The sequence below is a fragment of the Melozone crissalis genome, unplaced genomic scaffold, assembly GCF_028551555.1.
Source record: "Melozone crissalis strain CALT ecotype California unplaced genomic scaffold, PUWL_Pcris_2 ptg000061l_1, whole genome shotgun sequence".
In the NCBI taxonomy this organism is placed as follows: Eukaryota; Metazoa; Chordata; class Aves; order Passeriformes; family Passerellidae; genus Melozone; species Melozone crissalis.
In genome coordinates, this window is record NW_026535839.1 from 258,306 (window position 1) to 285,714 (window position 27,409).

Genomic DNA, 27,409 nt, shown 5'->3' on the forward strand with positions numbered 1-27,409 from the left:
CTGCAGCGTCCCGAGAGGGCGGCCGGCGGCAGCGCCCGCACAGCAACTCCCGGCCCGCGGCACACCGGAGCGGCCGCCCCCGAGTCCGACCGAGCGCCACCCACCGGGTCCCGCCGCCCCTCAGCCTCCCGTCGGGTCCGCCCCGCCCTGCGGCCCAGGCCCGCCCCAGCCCGCCCCGTCCGTCCCGTCCTGGCGGCGCAGCGGGGATGGCGGCGGACGGGCGGCGCGACGACGAGGAGCTGCCGGTGTACCTGGCGCGGCCCGGCTCGGCGGCGACGCCTCGTCCGAAGCGCGGGGGGCTCTTCTGCAACGTCGAGGGCGCCTTCGAGAGCAAGACCCTCGACTTTGGGGCGCTGCGCGTTGGGCAGCGCCGCGCCCCGCCGCCGACCGGCCCCGACCCTCCGCCCGCCGCGGCCCCCAGCCCCGGTCAGGACGCCGGCGGCCTCCCCGCCACCGCCGGGGACGAGCGGCTCCAGGACCCAGCCCCCGCGGACGACAGGGTAGGGCCGGCGGCGCGGCTGGGCCGGGGCCGGGCCGGCGGGCGCGGGCCCCGGGGCGGGGTCTCGGGGGCGGTGTGGGGCCGCGGGTGGGTTCGGCCGCCGCCCGCCCCTGCGGGAGCCGCTGGTGGTGCTGCGGGGGCTCCCCCGGCCCGGCCCGGCCGCCCGCAGCTCCCCCGCGCCCCGCGGCAAGGCGCCGTCGCGGCCGGCCCCGGTGCGCGGGGCTCCGCCCGCCGAGCGGGGTGTCGGCGGGCTCGCCGCGGCACCGGCACGGTCAGAGTCGCTGGCTCGGTTTGCTGCAGAAACTCTTTTATAATTTTATGAAAGAATAGCTGCTCCCGCGGCACCGAACATGGAAGAAAAACAAAAACAGTGGGGATTTTGGAGCTGCTGCTTCAAACCAGGCAGATCCTTATCTCTCATGGACACAAACTAGAAGTACCGCACCAGCAGTGGGGGGCGGCACATTGATCTGGAAGTGACAGCTTTGAAGGTATCACTAGGCACAAAGTTTCTCAATTTACACCAAAGTGAAAGGGATAAATTAATCCATGCAGCTCCACACTGTAGTCCTTCTGCTGGAGGGTGAGATGGCTTGCTGTGCTGGTTCTGGTCCTATTTGCACTAGCAGTTGGGCAAGAACATGATTAAGTTAATAGTGTTGTGTGAATATCTTGTTTGGGATTTCAGTGGTCCTGTGGCTCATTTTTGCATCAGGCAAGTAAAGCTATTCGCTGTTGTTGGTCAATAAGTTTGTTAGGAGCTGAACTTTTTAATAGCCATCTTAAGGTCGCTCTTTTTCAACTGTGAACAGGGGCAAACGTCCTCCCACCTCCCCATTTTTGAAGACGGAATAAAAAATCACCTGCATCGTAGCACAGAGAGGTGTAGTGGTTGTCTTGACATTCTGCAGAAACCTCCACTGGGTCTGGAGTGCAAACCCTGATAAACAGCAGACGCTGGTGCTCTGGAAGCCTAACCTCACTAGCATGAGCCTAGTGGAAGCACAGCAGTGAACTGTGGTAACTTGAGCTGTCTCGATTTTGGGGAAAAGCATCAGGCTGTCCTAAGTGTCCACTGTCTTCTATAGGAATGTCTAGCTAGGCAATGCTTAATTTGAGCTTTTTTCATTGCACGTTAATTTCTTCAGCCTCTGCTCTTTGGTTTCTTACTGGCATGGTTTGGCATGTTTCTCAATTCAGGTTCTTGAGCTTTGCTCCTTTACAGCTGTTTTACAAAGTCAGGAACAAAATTAACATTATTCCTGTCAGTATCAACCTTGTCCACGTGGTTTAAGTAGCAGCTGCAGAACTAACCACTGCATTAACAATTTTATGCTGTTGCTTATTGGAAAAGGGGCTGAAACTCCTGACAGCCTGTCTGCATGCTTTGCTGTGAGCTTTTCTTTATTAGCTGTGCCAAAAATTAAAAAAAAGCCTTGTTCCCTTTTAAGGTCTTGTATAGACCCTTATCTCCGGTGTTCTGTAGTTGAGGATTTCCTTCAGCAGCTCCTCTCTTCCTGATGATTTCTGCCTCTAGATTTCTTCCTCTCAGGCCTTCAGCTGATAAGCATCAGGAAAGTAAGGGTCAGTGAGTAAGTAACTCCTTTTATCTGTACGTCTTGCCTAAGAGGGTGGGCACCTTCATGTATGTGTTTTTGTGTGTGCCTGGCTAGAAGGAATTGTATGATTTGGTATTGTGGCTTTCAAGCTTTGAGGCGACCCAGAATAGGACAGTGCAATGGGAAATGACCTGTGCGTGCTGAGCCCCCTGCCTGCACAGCCATGGGGAGTTTCCCTGTGTTGGACTCTACAGATTCAGGGCAAACAAAGGCACTTTTGTCAAGGCAAATTGAACTTTGAATAATTTCACAGATTAAGAAACAGTGAGAGAGCTCAAGTCATCTACTCTTGCCCAAGCAACTTGTTTATTAGAGAAGCTGATAGTAAGAGACTTGCCTGTGCCCAGGACAACAGACAGATCTGTCTTCTAATTTTTGCAGTGAACAGTTTACTGGAAGTACAACAGACCAACACACCTTGTTTGTTTGTTTGTTAGTTTTCCTATAATGATATTAATCACAATTAAAGCCCCAACATTTCTACAGGAGACAACTCCAGTGAATAAATGCCTAGTGATAACATGTGGTGTCATGCAACTGGGCAGCATAATATAGACTCAGGCACATGGTCCAACCTTGCTTTGTTTTATCACAAAGTCTATTGGAAGGACAAAAGCTCGGCTGATTATTGAAGCATACTGAAGCCATAGTGGGGATATAGCTCAAAGCAGTTGGGAGCTATGCCTTTGCTCTGTCATTGGGACTTTGAGCTTTGCCAGGGGATGTAGGGACAGAGAGTGGCAGTCATTAGCGTGGTGGCCCAAGGGACTGCTGTGTGGTTATGGGGAGCTGCCTCTGTGGGCTGATGGGCTTCCTGGGGAACAAGAGATGGGCACCTGAAGTGTTCTTCAGGTGCTCTTTGCTCAAAGCAGGAGGTTAGTTTCCTTGCTACTGAGTTCTGCTGCAGCAAGAGTTTTTGCTACACAAGACTTAAGATTTGGAGGAACAACACTGTGGGGCCAGATTCAAGGCTGATCTGGGCTATTTGTTGTTTTTAATAAGAGTGATTTAACTCAGTGCAGGTTTTCAGCAGTAATAGCCAGTGTGGACTCTACCCTTCTGAAGCGTCCTGTAGTTTTGTCTGAGAGTGTCATGCCATTTGTTAGCCAGAGTGGATTACTGTGTTCACGTTCCTATCATGAAGTAAAATGAGAGTTTCTCTGAGGTCACAGACAGCACGCTGTGAATTCCTGTGGCCAGGATGTTCATGGAAGGCGGGTGATGCCTGTGCAGGTACTGAGAGCCCAGTCCTGGGCATCCGCGGGGGCAGCAGGGCTCTGAGGAGAGGGGAAGGAGCCTTACACCTGGTGCCTGGTGCCTGGGAAGGTCAGCCAGCAGCCTGTGGAGGCATCCTCCACATTTCTCCTCAGTGCTCAGCCATGCAGAGACCCTGCATTTTTACCCTCCTGTGCAGTCACACGGGCAGGAGCACATGGTGCTCGCCCCCAGACACTTGGTCCTTCCTGCTGCACGGTGCTGCAGCTCAAGTTGTCATTTCCAATGCAACTGGCTGTGGTCCCACAAACATGGCATTGTGGCTTCACCTGGGGCAGCTCCGTTGGCTGGAGAGGAAGGGGAAAAGAAATGCAAGGGAAACTAGTGGGCAATGAAAGCAGGCAAAAAGTTCGTCCCCTCCACAAGAGTGGGAGGAGCCAGTCCTTTGCTTTTTCCTGGTGTGTTTGTAAGCAGAAAAGAAACTGGGTTTTGCAGCCAGGTGTAAAACAGCCAGCCAGCTCCGCATTGACACAGCCTGTTTTCAGCCTGGTGGAGCAGATATTTCCAGGAACGTGGCAGGGGCTGGGTGTGGTGTGCAGGAAGTGTTCTGGGGGCACAGGACGTCCCACTTTGGTGAAAGGATGGTGTTTCTGTCCCTTGGATTCACTGCCTCTGAAGTAACTGAACCCCTGAAAACTCATCTGCTAGGAGAGCAGAGGGGATGGTTTCATGCAAAGAATATGTGTGGGAGGAGGAGATTGTATGCATGGGGCCAGGCTGGCCTGGCAAATCTGCTGAACATGGTGACATTTGAGCCCAGACAGTTCCATGGCTGGTGATATCCACTGAATGTTGGTCGTGCCTGTATGAGAGTCGTTGGTGGTGGGCTCAGGGCTGGTGGGATCTGCTTTTTCCCTTTGCTCTGGAGTTGAGTCAGAAGCCTCCTGGTCCTCATAGAGGGGGTTGAGCCAGGCTGCTGAGCACTGCTGGGCTGCAGTCAGAGCTGCATTTGTTCTGGTGCCAAAGTCCTGGCAGCAGCGTGGGCCTTCGGTTCAGTCTTCACACCACTGGTGCTCCTCACGCTGCTCTTCTCTTTTGTGGCTGCCACAAACACCTGGAGCCATGAGGAACTTTTGAGCTCTGAGCATTGCCATTTTAAGTAACTTTCAGATTGACCATGCTTCTCATAGTGGATATTTTAGCGCCTCACACACTGCACCTGGAAGAGATCCTATGGAAAAAGTTTTTTTCTGTTTTGAATGTTTTGGGCCCAGGGCAGGGTGTTTGGTTGTATTTGTGCGAGTGTCACATAGCAACCATGAGGAAAGCACATCTTTTCAAACTAGGGATCTGAAGTCACTGTGGCTGGCCAGCATCCAGGGGGCTGATGCAAGCTTGACTCTTGAAACTGTCCAAGTGTTGAAGTCAGCAGCATCTGTATAGTCATTTATCTATTATTAACTAATTAACTGCTGCTTTTTCTGAATCTAGACAAAGTTAATGTGGTACCACCAGGCATGGGGATGCTCATAAACTTTCCAGAAAATGTGTGAGTGAAGTTTTGAGAGGTTTGGTGATGGGAGTTGAGGCTGTTTCTCACCTCCCAGACCCAGCCAGTCTATTTTCAGTAGAGACCAGGACCCATTCTTGATGCATTGCACTGTTGTAACAAGAACAGTGTGGTCCAGTACCTGATCTTCTCCCCACAGGCTTTTGGTTGCAGAGGCTGTGGCACAGCACTGCTCCCCCATTCACTGCCTGGTGCTTGCAGACACCCCTGCCCACGGATCTGCCATAGAGGGGAAGGTTTCCAGCCATCTCTTGCTGACTACAGGGCCGCAGCAGCTCACCAGCAGTGCCATAGTAGCTGGGACAGGGAAACAGGAGAGCCAAGCAGCCCTTGCCATTTTGTCAGTATTTTCCAGTCCTAGTAGTAATAAGTAAGTTGTTGAGCCTCTGCTGTCTTTGACTTCAAACTGGTGAAAGGTTTTTGAGTTTAGAATAAATAAAAATTCAGTAAAACTAGCCAAGAACTTCAGCAGAAGCGCACAGAGTAACAGACTCGGTGGGTGGTAAAAGCCTTAGGCTGGGTTACTGCAGAGCTCATGGTACTGACAGTCCACGCGCTGTCACCCCCTTCTCTCAGGGCTTTGTGGCAGCCAGAGCTGGCTGCAGTGTCAGGGGTTGTGCTGTGAGGTGGCTCTGCCAGTGCACACACTGGGGAGCAGGGTGCTTGTCAGGCCCCTGATGTCCTTGTTAGGTTCTAGTTCAGAAAGCAAACTGGAGGGAGGGTTTGGGAGTTGGTCACCCAGGTCAGATGGCTTGTTTTTCTGCCAGGAAGTAGAATTGGATTTACAGCAATATCCTTGCCAGGTGTGGCTGTAAAATTTTCCTAGTGGAGCTGCCTGGCAGCAGGATCTGTAGGAACATCTTGCTGATGATGTTCAGAGCTCTGCGCAGGTGTGGAATTGCAGCTGGCCTGGAAGAGAAAGCAAGGTTCAGGGTGGCCATGGGTCTTACGACCTGCTGGCAACACAGCGGATTGTGGCAAGCAGGAAAGGGTAGACAAATTTGTCCCGTTGTGGTACAGCTCTTGCTGGCATGGTCCTGGCCAGCTGTGGGCCAGGCGCGGCATCATCTGTTTCAGCACATGCTGAGTACTTGCAAACAATTCCACCATTCAAACCTTCTACCAAAGTCACAGCAGATAAAAGGGAAAAAGTCCTTGGAAGAGAGTCCTCACCAGCACTTGTAGCGTTTGCATTGCATGTAGGATTCCTGGAGCCAGATGTGTGGTGTATTTTATTATTTTTTAATGTTTCCAATTCTTGTGCATGTGAAAGAAGGGTGAGGTGATGCAGGTGCATTCCAGCAGCCCAAGACAGCCTGTTCTGCTACAGACCTTGTTCATTCTACTTGCCAGTGCTACATGGAAAGTCTTGGCCAGCACGGAGCCCTGATTGTGGCCGCTCCCATGGGCCATCCCTGCAGGCTGGGTGGCGACGCAGACCGACAGCGTCGGTGTCTGGCCCGGTGTCGGTGTTCGATGCCGGTGCTTGTTGCTGGTGCCGGTGCGTGGTGTCAGTGTTCGTTGCCAGTGCCCAGAGCCAGTGTCGGTGCCTGGGGTCAGTGCTCGTTTCTGATGCCCAGGGCCAGTGTCAGTGCCCGGGGTCGGTGCCCGGGGTCAGTGCTCGTTGCCGGTGCCCATGCTCATTGCCGGTGCCCGGTGTCTGTGCCCGGTGTCCGCGCTCGTTGTCGGTGCCCGGTGTCGGTTCCCGGTGTCGGTGCCCGGTGTCGGTGCCCGGGGTCCGTTCCCGGTGTCGGTGCCCGGGGTCCGTGCCCGGTGTCGGTTCCCGGTGTCGGTGCCCGGGGTCCGTTCCCGGTGTCGGTGCCCGGGGTCCGTTCCCGGTGTCGGTTCCCGGTGTCGGTGCCGGGGGTCCGTTCCCGGTGTCGGTGCCCGGTGTCGGTGCCCGGGGTCCGTTCCCGGTGGCTGTGCCCGGTGTCCGCGCTCGTTGCCGGTGCCCGGGGTCGGTGCCGGCACCTGCCGGGCCGGGCGGGGCGGGGCGGGCGCGCCCTGCTCGGGGCCAGGCCCGGGCGCCCCCTGGCGGCGGCGGGCGGCGCGGTGGGCGGGGCGGGCGGCGGCCGTCCCGGTGCGGCGGGTGCGGGCTCGGTCTCGCCTTTGTGAGAAGCGGCGCGGAGGCAGAACGGGCGGCGGCGGCGGGTCGGGCGGGACCGGCGGTACCATGTCGTACCAGGGCAAGAAAAACATTCCGCGCATCACGGTGGGTGCGGCGGGCGGGGCAGGGCGGCCCGTGGGGCGGGGGGAAACTCGGTGCCGGCGCCCGGCGTTGCGGGTCGGAGCGAGGCGGCGGCGGCGGCGTGCAGACAAAGAGCCGCCGCCCGCGCAGGTGTCTCGGCCCCGCTGGTGACCTGTGCTGGGCAAAACCCGCGCCCCCGCGGGCGCAGCGCGGGCGGGAGCGTCGGCGGTGGTCGGTGCCCGTGCCCGGTGCCCGTGCCCGGTGCCGGTGGGGTGTTCCCCGTGCGGGGCCAGCCTCCCGCAGGGCGCTCCCCGTGCTCGGTGCCCCCGCCGAGCAGCTCCCCGCTCTCGCCGTGTCAGGTGCGGCGGTGCCGCTGCGGCGCTCCGGGACCCGCCCGGGAGAGGCGGCGGCCGGCGGGCGGCCCCGGAGCTGTGGGAGCCCCGGTGCCAGCGGTGCCAGCGGTGCCGTGCCGCGGCGCTCCCCGCGGCTCGCCTGCTCTGATCTCTGCCTGACGCTCTGCTCCAGGCGCGCCCTGCGCAGGGCTCTCTCCTGGGAAGGCAGTCTGCTCTTTCATCTTGTTGGCTTTTCGCTGGCTTCATTGTAGCTCCTGGTTTTTCTATTGAGGACAGTTCTGGCTCTCTGAAGGAAAGGGAAAAGCAAAGCACTTGACTTCCGTTATTCTTTTTACAAATGTGAACAAAATGCTCTTAAAGAAGCATTAAGATCTTGACCACTGTAAAGAGAAATTCCTTTGTCAGCCTAGATTCAGATGCTTTCACAAGCAGTATTATGGCTTTACACATACTGCCTTTTCCGTATCCTTAGACCACAATGGAGACACCCCCTACTGCTGCTGCAGGTGGGATTTCTCCCATTCTCTGGGGCTTTTTCTTTATGATACGCCTAATCAATATGCAGGGCTTGTGCCTGCTCCTCTGGGATCCAATGGCAGCTCTCTCCCCTCAGTGGTAACAAAATCTTCCAAGCTGCTTGATTTATCCCTATTAAATCCTTTGCTTTTTTCCTGAAGCTGAAAATGCTGCACTTCTGTCACCTGAGCAATGGGGAGGTTGGGCTTTCGTGAAGGATGTATTGGAAAACTGGGTATTTGTACTTCCCAACAGCTATTGTTTCAACTGCCTAGTGTGTTTCTGGAGATGCAGAAACAACCCCTTCTGGTTCCTCTTGTACTCAGCAGTGCTGCAGTCAGTATTTGTAGTCGGTTTCTGCCAGTAACAAGTGAAAAATCAGAGTTTGCCTGTTGTATCTGTTTGCAGCAGTTTCTCATCTTTTCCAGGACAGCCATTTTAGTGGAGAGGCCAGGAGCACGAGTGAGTGGTGCATGTGTTAGTGTGAGATAAATTTCTGTGCAAATTATTCCCAACATGAGTTGTAAAAGCCTGGTCCAAAGCTGTATGTGACAGGCAAGACTGTGGTCATTGATGGAAGGCCGGGAGGTGCAGGCATGTCTGTCAGCTGCGCCATGGAGGAAACACAGGGAGGGAGGTTAGCCAAAGCTTTGGCTTCCTCAGCGATGGCTCCATCAGCTTGGTATGGACGTGTTGCTCCTCACTGTCTCCTGTTGTGCACCATGCATCAGAGACCACTAAACATCCTATTACTTTTTACATGTGTGCTGATTCTAGGGTGCCCAGCTCAGGAGAATAGCAATTTCAGATCTTGTGTGTCTGTTGAGAGACTTTTTATTAGTTCCTTTTCTTTGGCTGTTTGGAAGGGTGACCAAAATATTTCCCCTCTTGCAGTATGTTTTTCTGCAGGAAGAGAGGTGGAAGACTAAAATCTTGTCCTGATTCTACAAAATACCTGTTAACAGAACTGTTGGTTGAATCAGAATTACTCAGTCTTTGTGCTTTTGTCATAAAATCCTTTCCTAGGCCAGGTAGACTGGAGATCCCATATTTTTTCCTGGTGTGAGCCATGCCCACCCCAGTTCCCCTGCTGGAGCCTACAGACATCATCTCTGTGATGTCTCTGCCACCTCTGAAAGCAGGGAGGTGTGTGTGGTGTTGGCCAGCATGGTGTACCAGGTACACATGGGGAAGGAGGCCTCAGTTACTGACCAGACAGGTTTTGGTGAACTGGTAGCTATCAGTATGTCATTTCTAAGCCACAGACCGTAGGGAATCACAGTGTAGCTGGCAGCTATCTCTCCCTGTGACACTAGCCAGGGCTTCTTCCGTGCTGTTGTGTGGTGCATTAGTAAGGAGGAACCATAAGCTTCTGATGAAACACTTCTGCAATTAGCGTCTCTGCTTTCACAAGGGAAAAAGCAGTAAAACCATACACCTGCTTCTGTGCTCCCCTAATTATGCCCTTGTGCTTTGTAAACGAGGTGAGCACTGTTCTTGGCTGGGTTCAGCAGCCTTCTGGAAGTGCTGCCCGCCTTTCTTTCTGCAGCATCACTCTGAAGACCACCTGATACTTTGGGATCTCAAAATGACCAGATGATGCTTAAGGGCATCAGGAGCAGAGTGTGGGCATGAGGGAATGGATGATGGCTTTGAAAGCTTGATCCCAAATGCAGACAGGCAGAGAGACAGGGAGAGTTGTGCATAAAGGCTTACCAGGGCTGGTGGCGAACCCGGCAGGTTTTGGCAGAGCTGTGCTGAGGGAAAGCTCCGGGCTTGGCCTCGTAGGCATCCCTTGTGCCTGAAGGCACTGCAGCGGTGGCAGAGGAGCTGTCCCTGGCTGCTCTGGAGGCAGTGTCCGCAGTGCAGGGCAGTGCCAGGGCAGGCAGGGCTGGTGCAGCTCGTGCCCACGGCTGCTTTGGTGCCCTGTGCCCAGAGGCCGTGCTGGGCTCTGCTTCTCCCTCCTGGCCAGGCCCCAGGGCTCCTGCTGCACGAGGGCTTTCCCTCTGCTCACAGGCTGATGACACAGCCTGACACTGGCTGGCAAGAGCTGTGCTGGGTGTACAGAGGCACAGTGAGCCCTGATATGGAAACAGTGCATTTGTTGTGGTCTGGGGCTGCTCTGGGAGCATGCACTGAAGAAGCCTGGCTATTAACTCAGACTCATTTCCTCATAACTGCCTCATTCTCTTCCTTTCTTCTTTCCCTGCCTCTTGTCACCTGGGTGCACTCCTGAACGGTGCCAGAGCCTGTAGGCATGTCGTTTGGATTTTCCTTATTCAATTTAGTTGCATTTGTTTCCTTGCAGTCAGTGGGTGGGTGCTGGTGCAGTCCCTTCGCTGTCGGGTGGGCACGGTGGGTTCTAGCAGTGCCTGATCTCCTGAATGGATGCCTTGTTTGTGCTTCAGCCACTGTGGATCTCTCAGTTTTGTGTACTGACGGTTAGCACTGAGCAGCCCTTCACATCTATCACAGAATGACCTCTTGTGAGTGTGGAGCAGGCATATTTCTTGAGCTCATATTAACACTTTATTTAGTAATTGCCAATGGGACAATCTCCTGCACCTGTGCTGCCTCTGCCTGACTCCCTTGGCTTCCTCCAGTCTGATGTGCAGGGAAGGGCAGGCCAGCATCAGTATTTGCTGATGTTCCCGCACTCTAGTGAGAACCAGCTCCAGAAATTCAAGAAAGCAAGTTGGAGAGGGCAAGACAAGAAAAATGGAGGGCTGTTAGTGGATTTGGGCAGGGAGATTTTTTTTTGTTATCGTGTCTGTGCTCAGGGCCCTCAGCCCCAAAGCTGAGCATCGCCCAGCATGTGCCCCATGGGCAGAGGCGTGGCACAGCTGTGCTCCGGCCCAAGCGCCTGGGGCTGCCCAGCCAGTGCCCACCGGCTGTCCTTGTGCCCCAGCTGCTCCTGAGACGTGGTCCCCAGGGAGGCCTGGCCGTGGTCCCCAGGTCGCCGGTCAAGATCAGGATCTCTGTGTGCTCATGGAGTGCAGCATGTCGAAGGAGCTGTGCATGGAGGGCTGTGGCGTGCCCTCGCTTCCAGGCCCCCCTGAGCACAGTTTGGGCACACCTCTGCCCGATGTGCCGGCTGGGGTCAGGGAAGAAGCGGGGCTGACCCCGGCTCTGCTTGTTGGAGGGGACGCTGAGTGGCAGGAGAGCCGGGAGCAGCTCAGCTAAGCTCTTTTCCTGGAGGCAGGAGAGGCTCCCTTGGGCTGTGCTGGCGGGGAGGGTGAGATCCCTTGCCGGGGTGCCGGCCGTGTGCGGGGCAGTGCGGGCAGCCCGGGCCGTGTGCGGGGCCGCTCCCCGGCCGTGTGCGGGGCAGCGGGGCCGTGTGCGGGGCAGCGGGGCCGTGTGCGGCGGGCTGGGCTGGGCTGGGCTGGGCTGAGCTGCGGCGGGCTGAGCAGCGCGCCGGCATTCCCCTCCTTTCCCCACCCAGTTCCTTTGTCTCCGCTGCGTGTGCATGAGATTGCTGTAAAAACGCACGCGGGGCTCTGGGCTTTGGCTGCTGCCGGGATGCAGGAGTATTCTTTGCATCCTTCTGTTGACAGAAGGATGCAAATTCCCACTATGGTGGCGATACTTCGGAAATGGCCCCAAGGGTAGCGGGTGGAGAGCAAACCCGTTTCCCTGCAGAGCAATTAACCATTGCCAGAGCGTCACAGGGTGAGGCTGGCATGTGAGCCCTGCTGAAGGCTCTGGTCGGCCTTGTCCAGGCTCAGACTGTGGAAAGGGAGTGTATTTACGTGCCAAAACCGGGGCTGTGGGCAGCAGGGGTAACAGAGAGCAACGTAAAGTGTGGTTAAGAGCTGAAGAGTTGTTGGAGGTGTTTTAAGCAGTCGGGTAGGCAGCATGTTCTCTGGCACAGCGGTTAGCCTGTGTCACCTGAATCCACGGCGTGCATATGTGAGATGAGGTGGTTTGCCCCTCTACTGCCTGCAGCTGCTTGTGCAGCCTTGTGCAGGAGGAGGTAGGTAGAAGAGCAGGACCTCAGCCATCCCAGTTCCTCTGGACAGGGTCTGTTTCCCACAGGACAGTGCCCATCCTCTCCCATCAGTGTATGCTGAGTTGTCTGGTCCAAAAGTGTGAATGCAGGAAGAGCATAAGGACAGTTCTGGTTGGGGTGTTCCTCTGGTGTCTGGCTGTGCTCCTTTGGAGAAGGCTGCTGGCCATTTTGGTCAATGGAAAGGAGAACAGAAGAGGTGGTAAATCATGAGGTTGGAGTGCAGTCCAGTGCCTCCTGGTTTTTGTATAGACCTGTGAAATGCCTCAGAAGCATTACCCCAAGCACAGCAGGAGAGTGGCAGATTAACAGCTGATTGCCTGTCCTGTTGGGGGTTTTTGCAAGGTGGTAACAGAGGAGAGAGTAACTTGTCTTCTTTAATGCAACTTATTTTACATGGTGTCATTAGAGACATGCCCTTAGTACAAACTTGCTCTAAATGCTGATCTGTGGCTCATGCTGGCTGCCAAGTAATGTGCATAATGTCCCAGCGTAGGAAGCTTTTGACTTCTCTCTATATTTTAGGGAAACATATTTGCTGTATCCCCAGTGACTCTCCCCTGTGCTCAGTCTGCCTCGGTGGTGTTTCTGGCAGCCCTTCTCTCACTTAGAAACATCTTTAGGAGTATGACATTTTCAATCCTTGCTCTTGTAGTGTTGTTTGGAGTGCTGACACAGGTCCAGTGACCTTTCTGCAGCATCGGTGGTTGAGGTGAGCAGTGGGAGAGCACCTGTACAGCATGCTGAGAATCATAAAATCGTAATATTTTAAGGGGTCAGAATGGACCTTAAAAGATCATGTAGTCCAAACCCCCTCTAGTGGGACACTTCCCACTAGATCAGGTTGCTCAAGGACTTAACCAACCCAGCTTTGAATACCGCCAGCATTGGGACATCCATAACCTCCCTGAGCAACCTGTTCCAGTGTGTAACCACCCTCTCAGTCAAAAGTGAACGAAGCATGTGTGTTCTGACAGCTGCTGTGCTCTTCCCTTTTCAGAGTGATCGTCTCCTTATTAAAGGAGGGCGAATAGTCAATGATGACCAGTCATTCTATGCTGACATTTACGTGGAGGATGGCCTCATAAAGTAAGTATTTGATTTCTATCATCCTCATCTCCTTTTAAACTGGCTTCAGGTTGGGTGGTTATTGTCTTTTAGTGGATGTGGTATGTGCCCAACTTGCCAGGCAGTAAAGCCTGATAACCCTCTCCATTCAGAGGCTCAACTCTCTGCAGTGTGTGTAAGCACATATGTGATTGTCTCCTGTGTTCTCAGAGGAGTTCCAGCGACTGAATTGCTGTCAGGCTTGTGGGATCGTGATACTGCGTCCATTGTACAGCAAAGTTGTTTCTAATTGCACCAGGAACAAGGTTTATCTTTGACTTCTCTTTTGCCCTGTGTTAACTGTATTAGCATGAATGACCCCACACAAGATGCTGTTTGTTAGTACTTACAAGGATAGTGCTGTGCTGCAAGTCATCTGCATCCTTGAGATTTCCAGGAATTGCAGGGAAGCGTCTGGGTTACCCCGGCTTCTCCGTGTCTGTCTCAGAGCTGCAGGAATAGCTCAGTTGTTTAAAGTTTGCCTTTCAAACTTGGCAAAGGAATTGTGCTGGGCCAGCTCCACGCTGGGTGAAGTGAAAGAGCCATGATATTTATAGCCCTGAGATTTGGAAAGGCATTGCTTGCTCTATGGTAGCAGTTATTTATCCAGCCTTACCAGGGTGGTAGATGCTAAATATCCAGCAGCAGATAAATACTTCAAGAAGTGGGATTGTATTTTTATCTGGTGGACAAGACCATTTGTGATCGACAAGTGCTTGTACACAGGCAGGGATCAGAGCCAGCTTCTGGTGTTGCTGTGGTGCATGCTTTCTGAGTATTCGTGGGCAAATCATTCAGCCTCATCTACAGCCTGGAGGCCACAGAATTTGACTGCCTTGGGAGCTAAGTGCTCTTACAAGTGAATTCTGCGAAGAATACAGTAAGAAATTAAAAACCTTTAGTGATAGATTCATCTCCATAAAAGCAGTGGGAAGAGCTGCTGATTTATTGCTGTGAGGACAGTAAAGTGAGCAGTTCTGTCCACAGAATTTTTGTTACACTAGGGAAAAAAAAACCTGCAAAGTGACACAGCTTGAATGAAACACAAAAATTGAATTTGTTTCTCATTTTTACCTCTCCAGTGTGCCAAGGAAATCAGAAGTTTTCCACTAAAACCAACTTACCTTTAACCTTGATTTATCAAGGAGCTCTGAGAAAGGCTTGATGAAAGTAGGATTTCTGAAGGAAGAGATTTGAAGGCTGAGTTGAACATATGGACACATAAAGGGGTTGAGGGAACAGGGGCTGAAAAAGGGAATGCTGAGGTTCAGGTAACTTGGCCTGCATGAGGGCTGGATATGTCAGGTTGTGCTCAAACAGGACAGGATCCAGAGCACTGTAGTTGTGTATTAGGTTACTGGCGCATTTTTGCTGGAACTCTCTAGATTTTTAGGTACTTGTGATTTTAGCTGCCTTACCTACAGTGAGGCCCTGCTGATAGCAGAGCTGTCCTTCAGGGTCGCAGCAGAGACAAGGTGAGAGGGTGGCACTGTGCACTTGTTGGGAAGGTGGTGAGCCCAGAGCGTGCCGGCTGTGCCATGAGCCCAGCAGGCTGCAGCCAGTCTAGCTGGGCGCTTGCTGAGCTATTTCCCAGCTCCCAGGAGTCCCTTCACTCTTGGGACTTTGTGCTGTGAGCAGCATTGCAAGTCCCTGATAAGCCCTGAGCTGGTCTAGCAGCTGTGGCATTACAGTGGAAATCATCTTTATCTGTAAGTAAGCTCAGACTTGATCCTTACTTAAGGTGGGCAGAAGGACGGGAGACAGGAGAGATTAGGGGTGTAGCGCGCTTGGAAGCAGGGCTGGTGTTGGGTTTTGTGGGGATGCACCCTGGGTGAGCAGTTAGAGCTGCTATGCTGAAATGCATGCTGCAGCCTGTTTCCTGAGCCTGCATGGGATGAGGTGTCCTAGGCGGGTTCTCACCACGCTCTGCAGAGATCACCATCAGACCGTGCTCCCCAGCTACCCCAACCCAGTGTGTGCCCCGGGCAGCAGGTGCCATCCGAGTCGCCTGCAGAGCAGCTGGGCAGATGGCAGCCACCCCTGAACTGAGCACAGCGTAGGTGTGAGCAAGCCAGACAATGCTGTGTGCTGCTGCAGAGTGCAGTGAGCCTGGGTCTGGGGGCAGCACAGAGTGGGGGCTTCCTGCTGGCAGGGAGCTGCCCTGGCAGTCCCTGGCTGAGCTGTTCAGAGGTTAAGTTGTGGCAGGTTTTCCTTTGTGAGAGTATCTTGGTGTGATCTTATCAGGCAGATCGGAGACAACCTGATTGTTCCTGGAGGGGTCAAAACCATAGAAGCCAATGGGAAGATGGTGATCCCTGGAGGAATTGATGTCCACACTCGCCTGCAGATGCCATACAAGGGAATGACCTCTGTGGATGATTTCTTCCAAGGAACAAAAGCAGCTCTGGCTGGTGGAACCACCATGATTAGTAAGTGTAGTAGGCATGGCCTGTGCATGACACCCCCCAGTATTCTTGCAAGATCACCCAGTTCTTTATTTTTTAATGTGCTTTTCTCAGTCTTCTGTGTTTTCAAAGCCCATGACAGTGTGTTCATATTTTCTGTGATCTCTGTCAGTGCAGTCTAGGGAGTAAGGATTGGGATGAATCTTTTGATCCTTAGTAATGATGAAATGATAGGACAGGAGATGTGCATAGGACCCCTTAGCCTTGGAGATTCTGTGTTCTGCAGTGCTTGTCTGCAGCCACTCTTGCCTCTGGGAGCCTCAGAAAGGAGCAATGGCATAACTTCTCTGTTAAATAACAGTAGGGCAGCACGGTGCTCAGATGGCTCTGAGCAGAGGAACAGAGCAGTGTGTTGGCATCACACACTGCTCAAAAATAAACAGTGCTAACGAAAAAGGAAAGGCAATTCTGAGGTCCTTTTCTGGAGGATGCTATGGCTGTGCACTGGTTTGAGGTCCAGGTGTTGTCCTGTGCAGTGATTACAGTTGTGTGCACTGCAGGGTTTCTTGGGATGCAGGAGCAAGGTTTGATCCTTCCAATAAAGGACTGAGTTCCTTGTCCGCCCCCCACCATTTTTCCTTCCTCTATGCCAAAAAAAAAAAAAAAAAGTTTTGTGAAATGGTCTGTGGCAAAGTGTGGAGATTCCATGCTGCGCAATTAAAGGTGCATTAGTGTTGCAGTGTGGCAGGAGGCTGTGTGCTAATGGGGTGGGAGTGGGGATGGGGAAAGACAAGGCTCTTCAGCTTTCAGACAGTTTCTCAGCAGAAGCGTGTAAAAGCCCCTGATCCTGTGCCAGAGGCCATTACACAAAGGCTCTGTGCACTTCCCTGCCAATGAATGCATTGAGATTGAGGAGCCGAGGCACGCTGTGGAGGTGAGCTGCCCTGAAGCTGCTGACGAGGCCAGCCTGGGCCAGGGTGGGATGGGAGCCCTTGGGCAGCCCTGGCTCGCTGTCCCTGCAGTTGACCATGTGGTGCCGGAGCCCGAGTGCAGCCTGGCCGAGGCGCTGGAGCGGTGGCGGGAGTGGGCGGACGGCAAGGCCTGCTGCGACTACGCCCTGCACGTGGACATCCCTCGCTGGAGCGACCGCGTCCGGCAGGAGCTGCACGCCATGGTCCAGGAGAAAGGTCTGTGTGCTGTGCCTCCCTGTCCCCGGGCCAGGCAGGGCGAGAGGCGGCTGCGCTGCTGGGTGCCTGCAGGGTTCTGCACAGCTGCCAGCCGGAGCTGTGCCCACAGGGCGGCTGTGGGGAGCGTGGCCAGAGCAGGCAGCCTGACCGACCCAGCTCACCTCTCTCTCCTCTCTGCCCTGCCCCAGGTGTTAACTCCTTCATGGTGTACATGGCCTACAAGGATTTGTACCAGATGTCCAACACTGAGGTGAGCCCCCCCTGCACCGCCGTGGTTGTGTTGATTCAAGGAGCAGTGCAGGGTGAGAGCCATGGTGGGCATGGGGCAGCTCATAAGGCTGGTACCTATTGCCCCTGGCCAGTCCTTGCTGCTGCTCCCCTCCACCCTGGCTGCCTGTGCAGGGCTGCTCCGGGCTGTGCTGTGGGCTGGTTGGGCTCCTACACTGCAGGTGGAGACACAGGTCTAGTGTGGAGATCACCAAGAACATCTGCTGGTGACTCCGTTCTTCAGAGAGCTGGTCCCTGCACAGCCAGAGCTCTGCCTGGCATGGCTGCACTGGGTCCTGCTGCTGCCAGGGCCATGGGTGGAAGGGCATGAGGGGTGCCAGGGCCCTGGGCAGCCTGCTCACTAATAATTTCTTGTCTCTCTTTTAGCTGTATGAGATTTTCAGCTGCCTGGCAGAGCTGGGTGCCATAGCTCAAGTTCATGCAGAAAATGGGGATATAATTGCACAGGTAACTAACTACTTCTGGTATACAAGAAGTAGAAATCTGTATCAGGCAGATTTGATGTGGGGCATTAGTAAAATGGCTCTGAAGGTGGACATCTTGTGCAAGGTGGTATCTTTGCTGTTCAGCAGCAATATCAAAGTTGGCAAGATTTTTTATTATGAATATCGTGTGCATAAGCGAATGTGAAATAGTGCATTAGCAATTACCTAAATGGAAGTGAGTGTCCATCAAGTAGGATATGTTTGCTGTAGCTGCCTTCAGTGAGGAGAGGCAGACACCTTTGCCTTGCACATAACAAACCAAGAGAGGTAAAGTCCATTGAGAACTGCCTTGGCGAGGGAGATTTTCTCCCTGTAAGCAAACAGGTAGCTAATGAAGCTGGATTTACAAGGCAGATGTTCTGAGGGACATGGTTGAGTGATCAAGTGGGTAGTGTGTATTGGCCTGCTGTGCTGTAATTGGTGCTGGTTGACAGAAGGTCCAAATGTTTTCAGTTCTCATTAAGACGCAGAAGACATTGCTCAGTTAAGCTCTACAACTATTTGGTTTTTTCTCTCTCTTGTTCTTGGGAGTTGAAGGAGCATGAACCAAGAAGTCATTCTTTGAGCATCTTTTCAGACTACAAGAATTAGTTTTTGTTTGGACTTTTTAGAGCTGCAGTGCACAGTTGGATGGCTCCTTCACATGAGAACCGAGTGGTCTGAGGAATTGTATTGGCCAGAGCTTATCTTTATTTTAGCACCTGCCTAATCATAAAATGCCCCAAAATTACTAATTAGTAGCACTTCACAGACCTGGGAACTGGAGAGGATTGGGAGTTTTGTAGCCCTGTTTTGTTGCCACATTGTTCTTGTTTCACTGAAGTTGGTTTAACTCAGTGCCTGCCCTCCCATTGCCCCATGTTCCCTCCTTCTCTTTCAAATCCCTTGAGGGTACAGCAGCCTCTCCCCATGCTTGGTGGTCCCACAGGACATAGGGTGTTGATGGTCCTGAGGGAAGGGCTTGACACAGAAGGGATCTGCTTTTTTGTGGTCGATAGTTTCAGTCCTATAATATTGCTCTGCTCTTTTGATGTCCTAGGAACAAGCCAGGATGTTGGAGATGGGAATAACAGGCCCTGAAGGCCACGTGCTGAGCAGACCTGAGGAGGTAAGATCAGAGGACAGCTCAGCCTTGCTTCACTGAAGAGTTTTCCCAGTCACAGAAGGGCTCAGTGTGTTCAGTGGGGCCAAGCAAGCATCAGGGCAGGGGAGAGTGTGTGTACGTCCAGGGGTATCCATTTTTACAGGCACTGCTGTCTTTTTCATCAGCAGCCCAGGAAAGAGCAAGATGCATGTTTGTGACAGACATTTCTTAGTTGTGCCTGAGTTGCCCAGCAGAGACAGAAGCCCTAGTTCTGAGTCTCACAGAGAGGAATCAATCAACCAAAATCTCTGTATGGCTGTAGCAGTCTTTGAGGCTGCTTTGGGGGCATTTGTCTTATGTAGGTGACTCCACAGGTGTGAGAAGCCTAAGAAGAATCTACTGACGTGTTTTAGAACTCACTGTTCACATCTAAGTGCTGACAGGTTCCAGCCTTTTCCTCCTTTATATTTGCTTAGTCTCCAAAGAGTGCTTCAGAGGCAGACGGACGAAGCCATTGTTTGAAGGAGTGGGAGGGAAAGAGAAGGGGAATTCTCTGGTTACAGTTCATTGTCAGAACACTAATGAGATTACTTCTAATTTTAGCTTGTATGGATTTTTCTGTTTGGTCCATTAATATAAGTTGAGTCTAATTTTAGATAGGTTCCCTTCACATAACTCTCTGCTGAGAGGTGCTTTGACTTCCCACAGCATGTGAGAGAAGAAAACAATAGGAATTTGGTACAGTAGCAAAGTTAAGCAGGGAAGCACAGGGACAGATTTGTACTTGAGGTCCTTCTGAAATAAAATCAGTTGGCTTAAATTAAAAGTGTAGGAAGTTGGCTGTGTTTGGACTACTAACAACATAAATGGACTAGTGTAGTAATAGTACTTACTCTGTTTGAAATACAAGAGTATAAAGCATTTTCCTGTACAGGGAAGAGTCTCAGAGTCAAACACAGTAGCTCAGAGTCCCTCTTATTTTTATGACTCTAACCTGTTGCCACTAGTTGGCAAGCTGAAGTGCAATTACGGGAAGCTGTGGTAGTGCCCAGATTTGAGAAATGTCCTGTTACCATAAGCAGTGCAGATCTCATCCAAAGCCAATAAAACATTGTTAGGTGTTTGATCTTGAAATGCCATTAAAGTATAAGGCAAGTGAGAACAGTGCAAGGCTGTGAATATTATGCATTCAGCCAAATTCAGATCTCATTGCCTTTGAAAATAAAGTGTCCTTCTTCCAGAACATACTCTTCCTTGGAAGAGCACAAATGACCCTGCTACCACATAAAGCCTGCAGACAGATGGCAAAGCATTAGGAGAGTGCTCTGTGGCTCTGTGGGTCTTCTCTGTCCTGGAGGGACCTCAGTGGGGGTTAAAGGCATGTTCTTCTGTCAGGGGATGGTGGTGACTTGGCAGGGCAGGATGATGCAGCTCCAGATGGTAACCTGCTCTGAGGGTGTGCAGTGATGGCTGTTTGCTCCTGTCCACATGTTAAACCCCATCAACTACTGCAGCCCTAAGTATGGTGATAAAAAATCACTTCTCACTTAAATTTCTGTTTTAAGAGTCTTTAAGAAGAGAAAAACCTCTTTTCACTGTACAGCAAATAGATCTGCAGAGGTATGAGAGAAGTGCATGTGTGTCTGGATGCAGTGCTCTGCTTCTCTGCCCTGGGACATTTCGGCTGGCATGGTCCCAGGCATTGCCCTGGGGGCTGGATAATTGTGTCTTTTTAAGGCTTCTGTTTTGAACTTTCTCAAGCCAACACTTGAAGCCAAATGGAGCAAACACTTGGAGAGCTCTGGGGCTGAGCTCAGGCTGGGCACAGGCTGATGTAATGGTCCAAAGATATCCCTCCTGGTGGAAATCTACCCTCCACTAACAGCAGGACAGTGGGATGGGCGGCTGTCAGCAGGCTGGGGCAAGCAGAAGCTGCACTGCAGGATGGCCAGGCCTCAAACACGAGCTGCCTGCCAGCGTGCAGCCCTCTGCACCCTGCCGTGGGCGTGACAGGGGACATGTGGTTAAACCTGCTGCAGCCGTAGGGCAGTCTGGAGCAGGGGAGTGCTGTGAAAGGGTGGACCTTGCCACTCCCTGGCTGCAGCCTGCAGGCTGGGCTGGGCAGCAGTCCCTGGGCTCCTTGGGCTGCCCTGAGAGCTGGAACCAGGCAGTGGAAAGAACAGCAGATGCAGCTCTGCTGGGCCCTGAGCAGGCCTCAGACAGTGCTCCTGTGCCAGGCATTGTGCTGCTGCAGCCTGCCTTTGGGCCAGGCCCTGGGGAGACAGAAACATCCCCCCTCAGGTCTGCCTGATGAAACTGCCCTGGGGGCGTCAGGGGTAACAGCGAGGGCACAGGGTGTCCGCAGCAATCAGAGATGTGTTGGGAGTAGCAGGGGCTCGTCCCTGCCCAGCCAGTGCTCCTCTGCAGCTGTGCGCCATCCTCTCTTGCAGCTGGAAGCAGAAGCTGTCTTCCGGGCCATCACTATTGCCAGCCAGACCAACTGTCCTCTCTACGTGACTAAAGTGATGAGCAAAAGTGCTGCTGACCTCATCTCACAAGCCCGAAAAAAAGGTGAGTGGCAGCTGGTGCTGCACTCAGCCCTGCTGCTGCCACCAGGACGCTGGATGATATGGTCCTCATGTCCTCGTGGTTGTTTTGCCAAGATCAGCACTGTGCTTCAAGTGCTGTCTAGTGCTTCCCCTTCTGCTAGGGAGCAGTTAGCTTAGGAGTTTGCCTGACTTGTGGAGGGCAGGGTGACACTGCAGTAGCATGGAGCCTCCTCCTGTTGACAGTCAGGTAGCATCAATATGTGGGGCACAGGTAGGAGCAATGTGTTAAACACCACCGTTTGTCTGCAGCTGTGAAGGGCTCAATGAGGATGCTTGTTCAGTGCATGTGGGTTGTGCTGCTCTGGCCTCCCTTTGAAATGCTCACCCCTTGGAAGTGCTTGGGTGCCCTTTCAGGATGCTGGGAGCTCCCTTTGTCAGTGGTGCTGGAGCACAGAGATGCCCCACAAGTGCCGGCGTGTGCACGGCTCTGTTCGGTGGGCTCTGTGCCCCTGCCCAGGTGGTGTGAAAGGGGATTCTGGTGCATGAAGGATTTGTGTCCTTGAGCAGGAGGACCCTATGGTGATGGCATGGGTCTGGGTATTCTCAGGACATTGCAGGCTGTTGGTAGTGCTGTGGAGCAGAGAATGCCACCGGGCTCCACCTAAACACTGTTCTTTCTGTGCCCTTCTGCAGGCATTGTGGTGTTTGGTGAGCCCATCACGGCCAGTCTGGGGACTGATGGAACACACTACTGGAGCAAGAACTGGGCAAAGGCTGCAGCATTTGTGGTCTCTCCGCCTCTGAGCCCAGACCCAACCACTCCTGACTACCTTAACTCCCTCCTGGCCAGGTGAGCGACAGCTGTGCTGGGGATACTGCTGGGTGAAAGTGCACTCTGGGTAGGGAAGAAAGGTTAGTCCAGCCTGAACCACTTCACTGTAGGTATGTAATGAACTGAGCAGTGAAATGGCTCTCACTCCAAGCCATGTTGGTTAGTCCTCAAGAGTGGAGGGAGGACATGTTAAGCTTAACATCACTAATGAGAAAAATACCAGTAGTCATGAACCATTTTAAAAGCCCTGAAGAAGACAGAAATGAGGACAAGCTAAAACAGACTTGTCAACAGAAGGATTCACCGAGCTGGAGAAGTGGGGAATGGATGCTTGGATTGGGATGCTGCACCAGCACGGAGAGCATTACAGTTAGACAGGCTGCTAGGAACCCCCGTCAAATACAAAGCAGATATATTCACACACCTATGCAGCTGAGCAGCAGCAGAGCCTGCTGAGTGCAGGAGACCTTCAGGAGCAGCTCTTGCACATCTGGCTGGGATGGCAGGTTGTTTTTTCATCCTGAAGGCAAGAGGGTAAAGAAAGGATTTTGTGAAAACAAAGACAAACCAAAAAAGCACTTCAGCAATTTGTAATGACCTTTCACAGTTACACTCCATTCTCTCACTGGCAAGGCCAGCGCAGTGGCTGAGGACACTGAGTGTTTCTGCCCTGTCTGTGTGCCATGTGTCCGTCCCCCTCCACTCTCAGGCCATGTTTGTACATCAGTTGTGTGTGTGCTGCCTGATCTGTTAGCCAGGGGAATGGCTGACACTGAGAGGGTTGTAAATGGAAATGTCCTTTGAGGTAATGCTGGAAACATCTCTACCAAGATGAACAAGGGATGAGGAGTCACTAAGAGGTGTCTCCAGCAGGGCATGTTAGGATAAACCTGGGTTGTGCCAGAGTGGAGATGCTGTGTCTGGGTGTAAGAGAAGTGCCAGTGCATTTGCAGTCTGAGTATGCAGTTTACCCTGCATTTTGCATGAGGTGTTCATTTGTCAGTGAACAAGAGACCCCTCAGTGCACACTGGATGTATTGTGTAGGTGCAGGTCTTCACAAGTGGCAAGGAAATGTGAGCCCAGCTCCTGAACTGGTTTTCTACTCCTTACCTTCCACTTCCAGTGTAGCCCAGAACTCAAAGAAGACACAAGCAATTCTTGGTCCCTGCAGCTCATAGGTGTTTGTCCTGACACCTCTGCCATACCGTTTTCTGTGAGGCTGCAGCAGGAGGAGAGACTGTGAGGTTCCAGCTGGGCTGGATGGCTTGTTTGTCTCCAGCAGGGAGCATGTTGTGTCATCATTCTGGGCCTCTGTCTGTGCAGTTCATCTGGCATATGGCAGAAATGGTCAGAGGAAGGTGGAGATTACCAGTGGATTAGAGCAGATTTGCAGCCTCAAGGGGAGTCACTGTCTGCACTGCTGAGGTGCTGGAGGCCCCTTGCCTCATGCAGGCAGTGCTGGGAGCTGGCCTGCCTTGCTCTGCTTCCTTTTGCCTGGCAGCCGTGACTTTCCAATTGCTGCCTGTCCAATGTTACCTGAGGACTCAGCAGCCACTGGATGACTTCATGGAGCCATGGACAGCTGCTTGCCCTGCCTTGTCTGTGGGCAGCTCACTCTTTCCTAGGAGCAGGATGGGTCAGGGTATCCCGTCCGTCCAGGTGCCCTTTGGCAGAGGGTGACGAGGCCCCAGTGAAGCGTTTCTGGGCGTCCTGCAGAGCTGCTTTGGGCAGTCCCAGCTCCCTCCATCCCACTGCAGCAGGCTTTGGTGGGCTGGGGGAGGACTGTGCTAGCCCTCAGCATGCAGGAGCTGGCATGCACAATGCAGGGCTGGCTTGTGCAACTGGGACACAGCCCTGGAGCAGAGAGGCCTCTTCCTCCCCGTTGTGGCAGAAGCGTTCTCTCAAGCAGACCTGACAAACTGCCAGAAATGGAGTCCAGTAGGAAAGGACATCTTCTGGCCTGACACAAAGACCACCATGTTCCCTAGGACCTGAGCTGTTGACTTTTCTTTTGTACAGGATGCTGTGCATGCTTGGGTGGGTGGCCCAGCATGGCAGAGGTCTCTTGCCCCCATGTGACACAGCTGCCCCAGGGGCTGGATCAGGTGGAAGTCTTCAGGCTGAGGGACTGTGGAAATGAGCGCGCAGAGTAAAAAAACTGAGCTGGGGGCTGCTTGTGGCCAGAGGAAATCCATATCATGTCTCTGTTGCTGTCTGGCTGCAAAAGCCTGACAGTGGGTTTGTTCCACCCCTCTGCAGTGGTGACCTGCAGGTGTCAGGAAGTGCCCACTGTACCTTCAGCACTGCGCAGAAAGCCATTGGCAAGGACAACTTCACAGCAATCCCAGAGGGAACCAATGGCGTAGAGGAACGAATGTCTGTCATCTGGGACAAGGCCGTGGTGAGAGTCCAACCAGGGAAGGGGCAGAGTGGGAAGAGGTGGTTGCCATCTCACACACCCGTGCTACTGCGCCGTAGAGCTGGGCACCCAGCTTGTTCCCTCTCTGGCTTTGACAGTCAAATCAAGCTGGGGCAGGAGAGGTGGTGGTTGCAGGCTTGGGGTGAACATCCAGAAGCTGTAACTGTGCCCCCAGTTCTTGGTCTGTCTGGCACTAGCTAGTAAGATCGGCCTCAGAAGCTTGGGCCCAGCCAGCCAGCACCTTGTGTGGGTGTGAGGAAGATGCTTCCCAGGGCTCTTACTCACCCTTTCCCCATAGATGGACTTAGCTCTCTTTGTGTGTGTGCAGGCCACTGGAAAGATGGATGAAAACCAGTTTGTGGCTGTGACAAGCACTAATGCTGCCAAAATCTTCAACCTGTATCCACGAAAAGGGAGAATAGCAGTGGGCTCGGACAGCGATCTGGTTATATGGGATCCTGATGCAGTAAAAATCATCACAGCAAAAACCCATCAGTCTGTAAGTCCTCTGCTCTTGTGCGTGAACGCTGGAGGGTGGCGGGTGAGTAGTTTTGTCGCCTGGCTGCTGGGAGCCTGGTGCTGTCCTGCTTGGCTCTGAGGAGGAGGGACTGAGCCCGGGCTCTGGGCAGTGCCTGTTGTGGCCAGGGATTGAATGTCCACGAGCCCGAGGCACATGGGGCTTTTTTCCCCCTGCTGGAGTATTCTTCTTCTGACCCTGGCCTATGCAGGTGGAAAGACACATTTCTCCTTACCTTGGTTCCTCTTCCAGGCACAAATTTTTTTCCAGGCATTGCCACAGTGCTTTGTTTCTGCCTTACCTCAAGCCTAGGTCCTGCTTTGTCTGCTCTGGGAGTTCTTCCTCACGCTGAGCTTCAAACCAGCAGGTCCTGGTTCACACTGGGAACTCTGGTGGGCTTTTACTGTGAGGGGCTAGTGAGCTACAGGAGGCCTCTGAGCATGCAAGGCTTTAGGGGTGTCTTCTGCCTGCATTGGTGACTCCAGCAGTGAGGTGTGGGGGCTGACCCACCCTGAGTGGGCAGACAGTGCTCTTGTCCCTCCTGACCATCATCCTGGGGTTGCTGCAGGTGGCTGAATACAACATCTTTGAGGGGATGGAGCTCCGTGGGGCCCCACTGGTTGTCATATGCCAGGGGAAGATCATGCTGGAGGATGGCAACCTGCATGTGACCCAGGGGACCGGACGATTCCTGCCCAGCAGCCCTTTCCCTGACTACGTCTACAAGCGCATCAAGGCCAGGAGGAAGGTGAGGAGGTGGGGATGCCAGGAGACAGAGTTGGGTTATTGGTAGCCCAAATTGCTCTTATTAACTGCTTGGTTTTCATTTGCTGTTCTTGCTGGACCCTGTTAGCAGTGCTCCAAATTCCTGGTGTATTTTGAATATACAAAATGACTGAGGCTTGGATAGGGAGTCCTTTGTGTTAGTGATGTGCCGTGGTGGAGACAGATGCTCCTTCAGGTTAGCAGTGGTAATGTCTCTCTTCATCCTGTCATGCTGCAGCAGGGGTCTGGAGGGAAACACTGTTTAAAGTGAAGAGATTGGCCAAAATCGCCTTCTCCTCCCTGATACGTGCAGCATAAACCCCATCTGGGGGATAGCCTCTTGCACTGGCTCTGCACACCTTGCAGGGCAGCGGGGCTGTGCCAGGCCTCAGTGCTGCAGGGCTGTAGCAATGTGACACCCTTCTGCAGGGGGACTGAGGAGCTGGTGGATGGCTGGAGCTTGATGTCATTGTCCTCTTCTCTCTGGTGACAGATGGCAGAGGTGCATGCTGTGCCCCGGGGCTTGTATGACGGACCCGTGTTTGACCTGACCACCACCCCCAAGGGGGGCACCCCTGCGGGGTCAACCAGGGGGTCCCCCACGCGTCAGACCCCGCCCGTCCGGAACCTCCATCAGTCTGGATTCAGCCTGTCAGGTGAGTACGTGCTGTGCCTGGGCTGGGAGGGGGCAGAGCCACTGGCCCTGTGTCCCTGTCCCTGGCCTGGGGCAAGGGGCAGTGAGAGGTGGCCTGCACCAAGGTAAGCACAAGAGTGGATCATGGCAGGGCAAGATCCCGTGTGTCCCTTAAAGGGCATGGCTGGAGCTGCACCTTGCAGGAGCAGCCAGGCAGACTGCCTGGAGGCCGCTGTGGCCGTGGAGGCCAGCACAGCATCCGATGCTGTTCCTGCTGTGTGGGTCTGTTCACGAAGCATCTGCAGAGACGTTAAAGCCACTGCGGCTCTGAGCTGCTGCTGGAGTTAGAGAGGGAACAGGTTGCAGCAGATAGCCTCTGGAGGGCCTTGGCAGGACTCCAGGCTGCCTGGCTGCTCAGTCTGTGAAGAAGATGCTCTTAACTTTACTTTGCCCGTTCCCTCTGCACTCTGATCCCATCCCAGGTACCCAGGTGGATGAGGGCATGCGCTCAGCGAGCAAGCGCATTGTCGCGCCCCCGGGAGGCCGCTCCAACATCACCTCCCTGAGCTAAATGTCCCGGCTGAGGAGGAGACAAAACCCTGTTCAAGCAAAGGAGGAAAAATGGTACATTGGTGTTGAAGAATGAAAAGAAATAAACCTGTTCTGAAGAATCAATAAGCCTCAAGCCTTATGTTTCACAAATGCTACTTGCTACCTAGCTTTAAAGATGTTGCTTCATTTTGTTTTTGCATAGCCTTAAAGTTCTGTTGTTGTTACTGTTGTGGGTTTGGTTGGGTTGTGTTTTGCTCTTCCTCTCTGTATGCATGCTGCTCGGACAGGTTGCTCGGTTCAATGTTATTGGTGTTGAACGTGTGTGGGATGCCGTGGTGTGGGACAGTGGGAATGGCCCACAGGGCGCCCCGGCCAGGCAGGTGAGGGGCAGGGTCTGGCCAGGGCACGATGTCGGATGGGGAGGGCAGGTGCACTGAGCTCGTAGGGAGAGGTGGTCTGTCACATTCATCTCCTTCATCTCCACCCAAAGCTCTGGCGTTTCATCATGAGGCCTGTGGGGGAGCTCGAATCATCTCTGTAACAGCTGTCACAGCACCTTGTGTAAGGAGTTTTACTACTTTGTACACTTTATTAAAAAAAAAGTTGTTCCTTCAAACA

At 53.3% G+C, this 27,409-nt stretch overlaps 1 protein-coding gene across 2 annotated transcripts; it reads left to right on the forward strand.

Annotated features, from left to right (window-relative positions):
* Positions 1–206: 206 nt before the first annotated feature.
* Positions 207–27,409, forward strand: DPYSL3 (dihydropyrimidinase like 3). Of its 2 annotated transcripts, none has more exons than XM_054287651.1 (14): positions 207–500; positions 12,967–13,055; positions 15,318–15,502; positions 16,501–16,665; positions 16,854–16,915; positions 17,320–17,400; positions 18,478–18,546; positions 20,973–21,093; positions 21,765–21,921; positions 24,164–24,305; positions 24,652–24,822; positions 25,409–25,588; positions 26,099–26,261; positions 26,722–27,409. In XM_054287651.1, the coding sequence occupies exons 1-14, from the start codon at positions 207–209 to the stop codon at positions 26,808–26,810; spliced, it is 1,968 nt and encodes a 655-aa protein (XP_054143626.1). In that variant the 3' UTR covers positions 26,811–27,409. The 2 variants fall into 2 exon arrangements, with proteins under 2 accessions (XP_054143626.1, XP_054143627.1); XM_054287652.1 differs by lacking the exon at positions 207–500 and adding an exon at positions 7,039–7,115.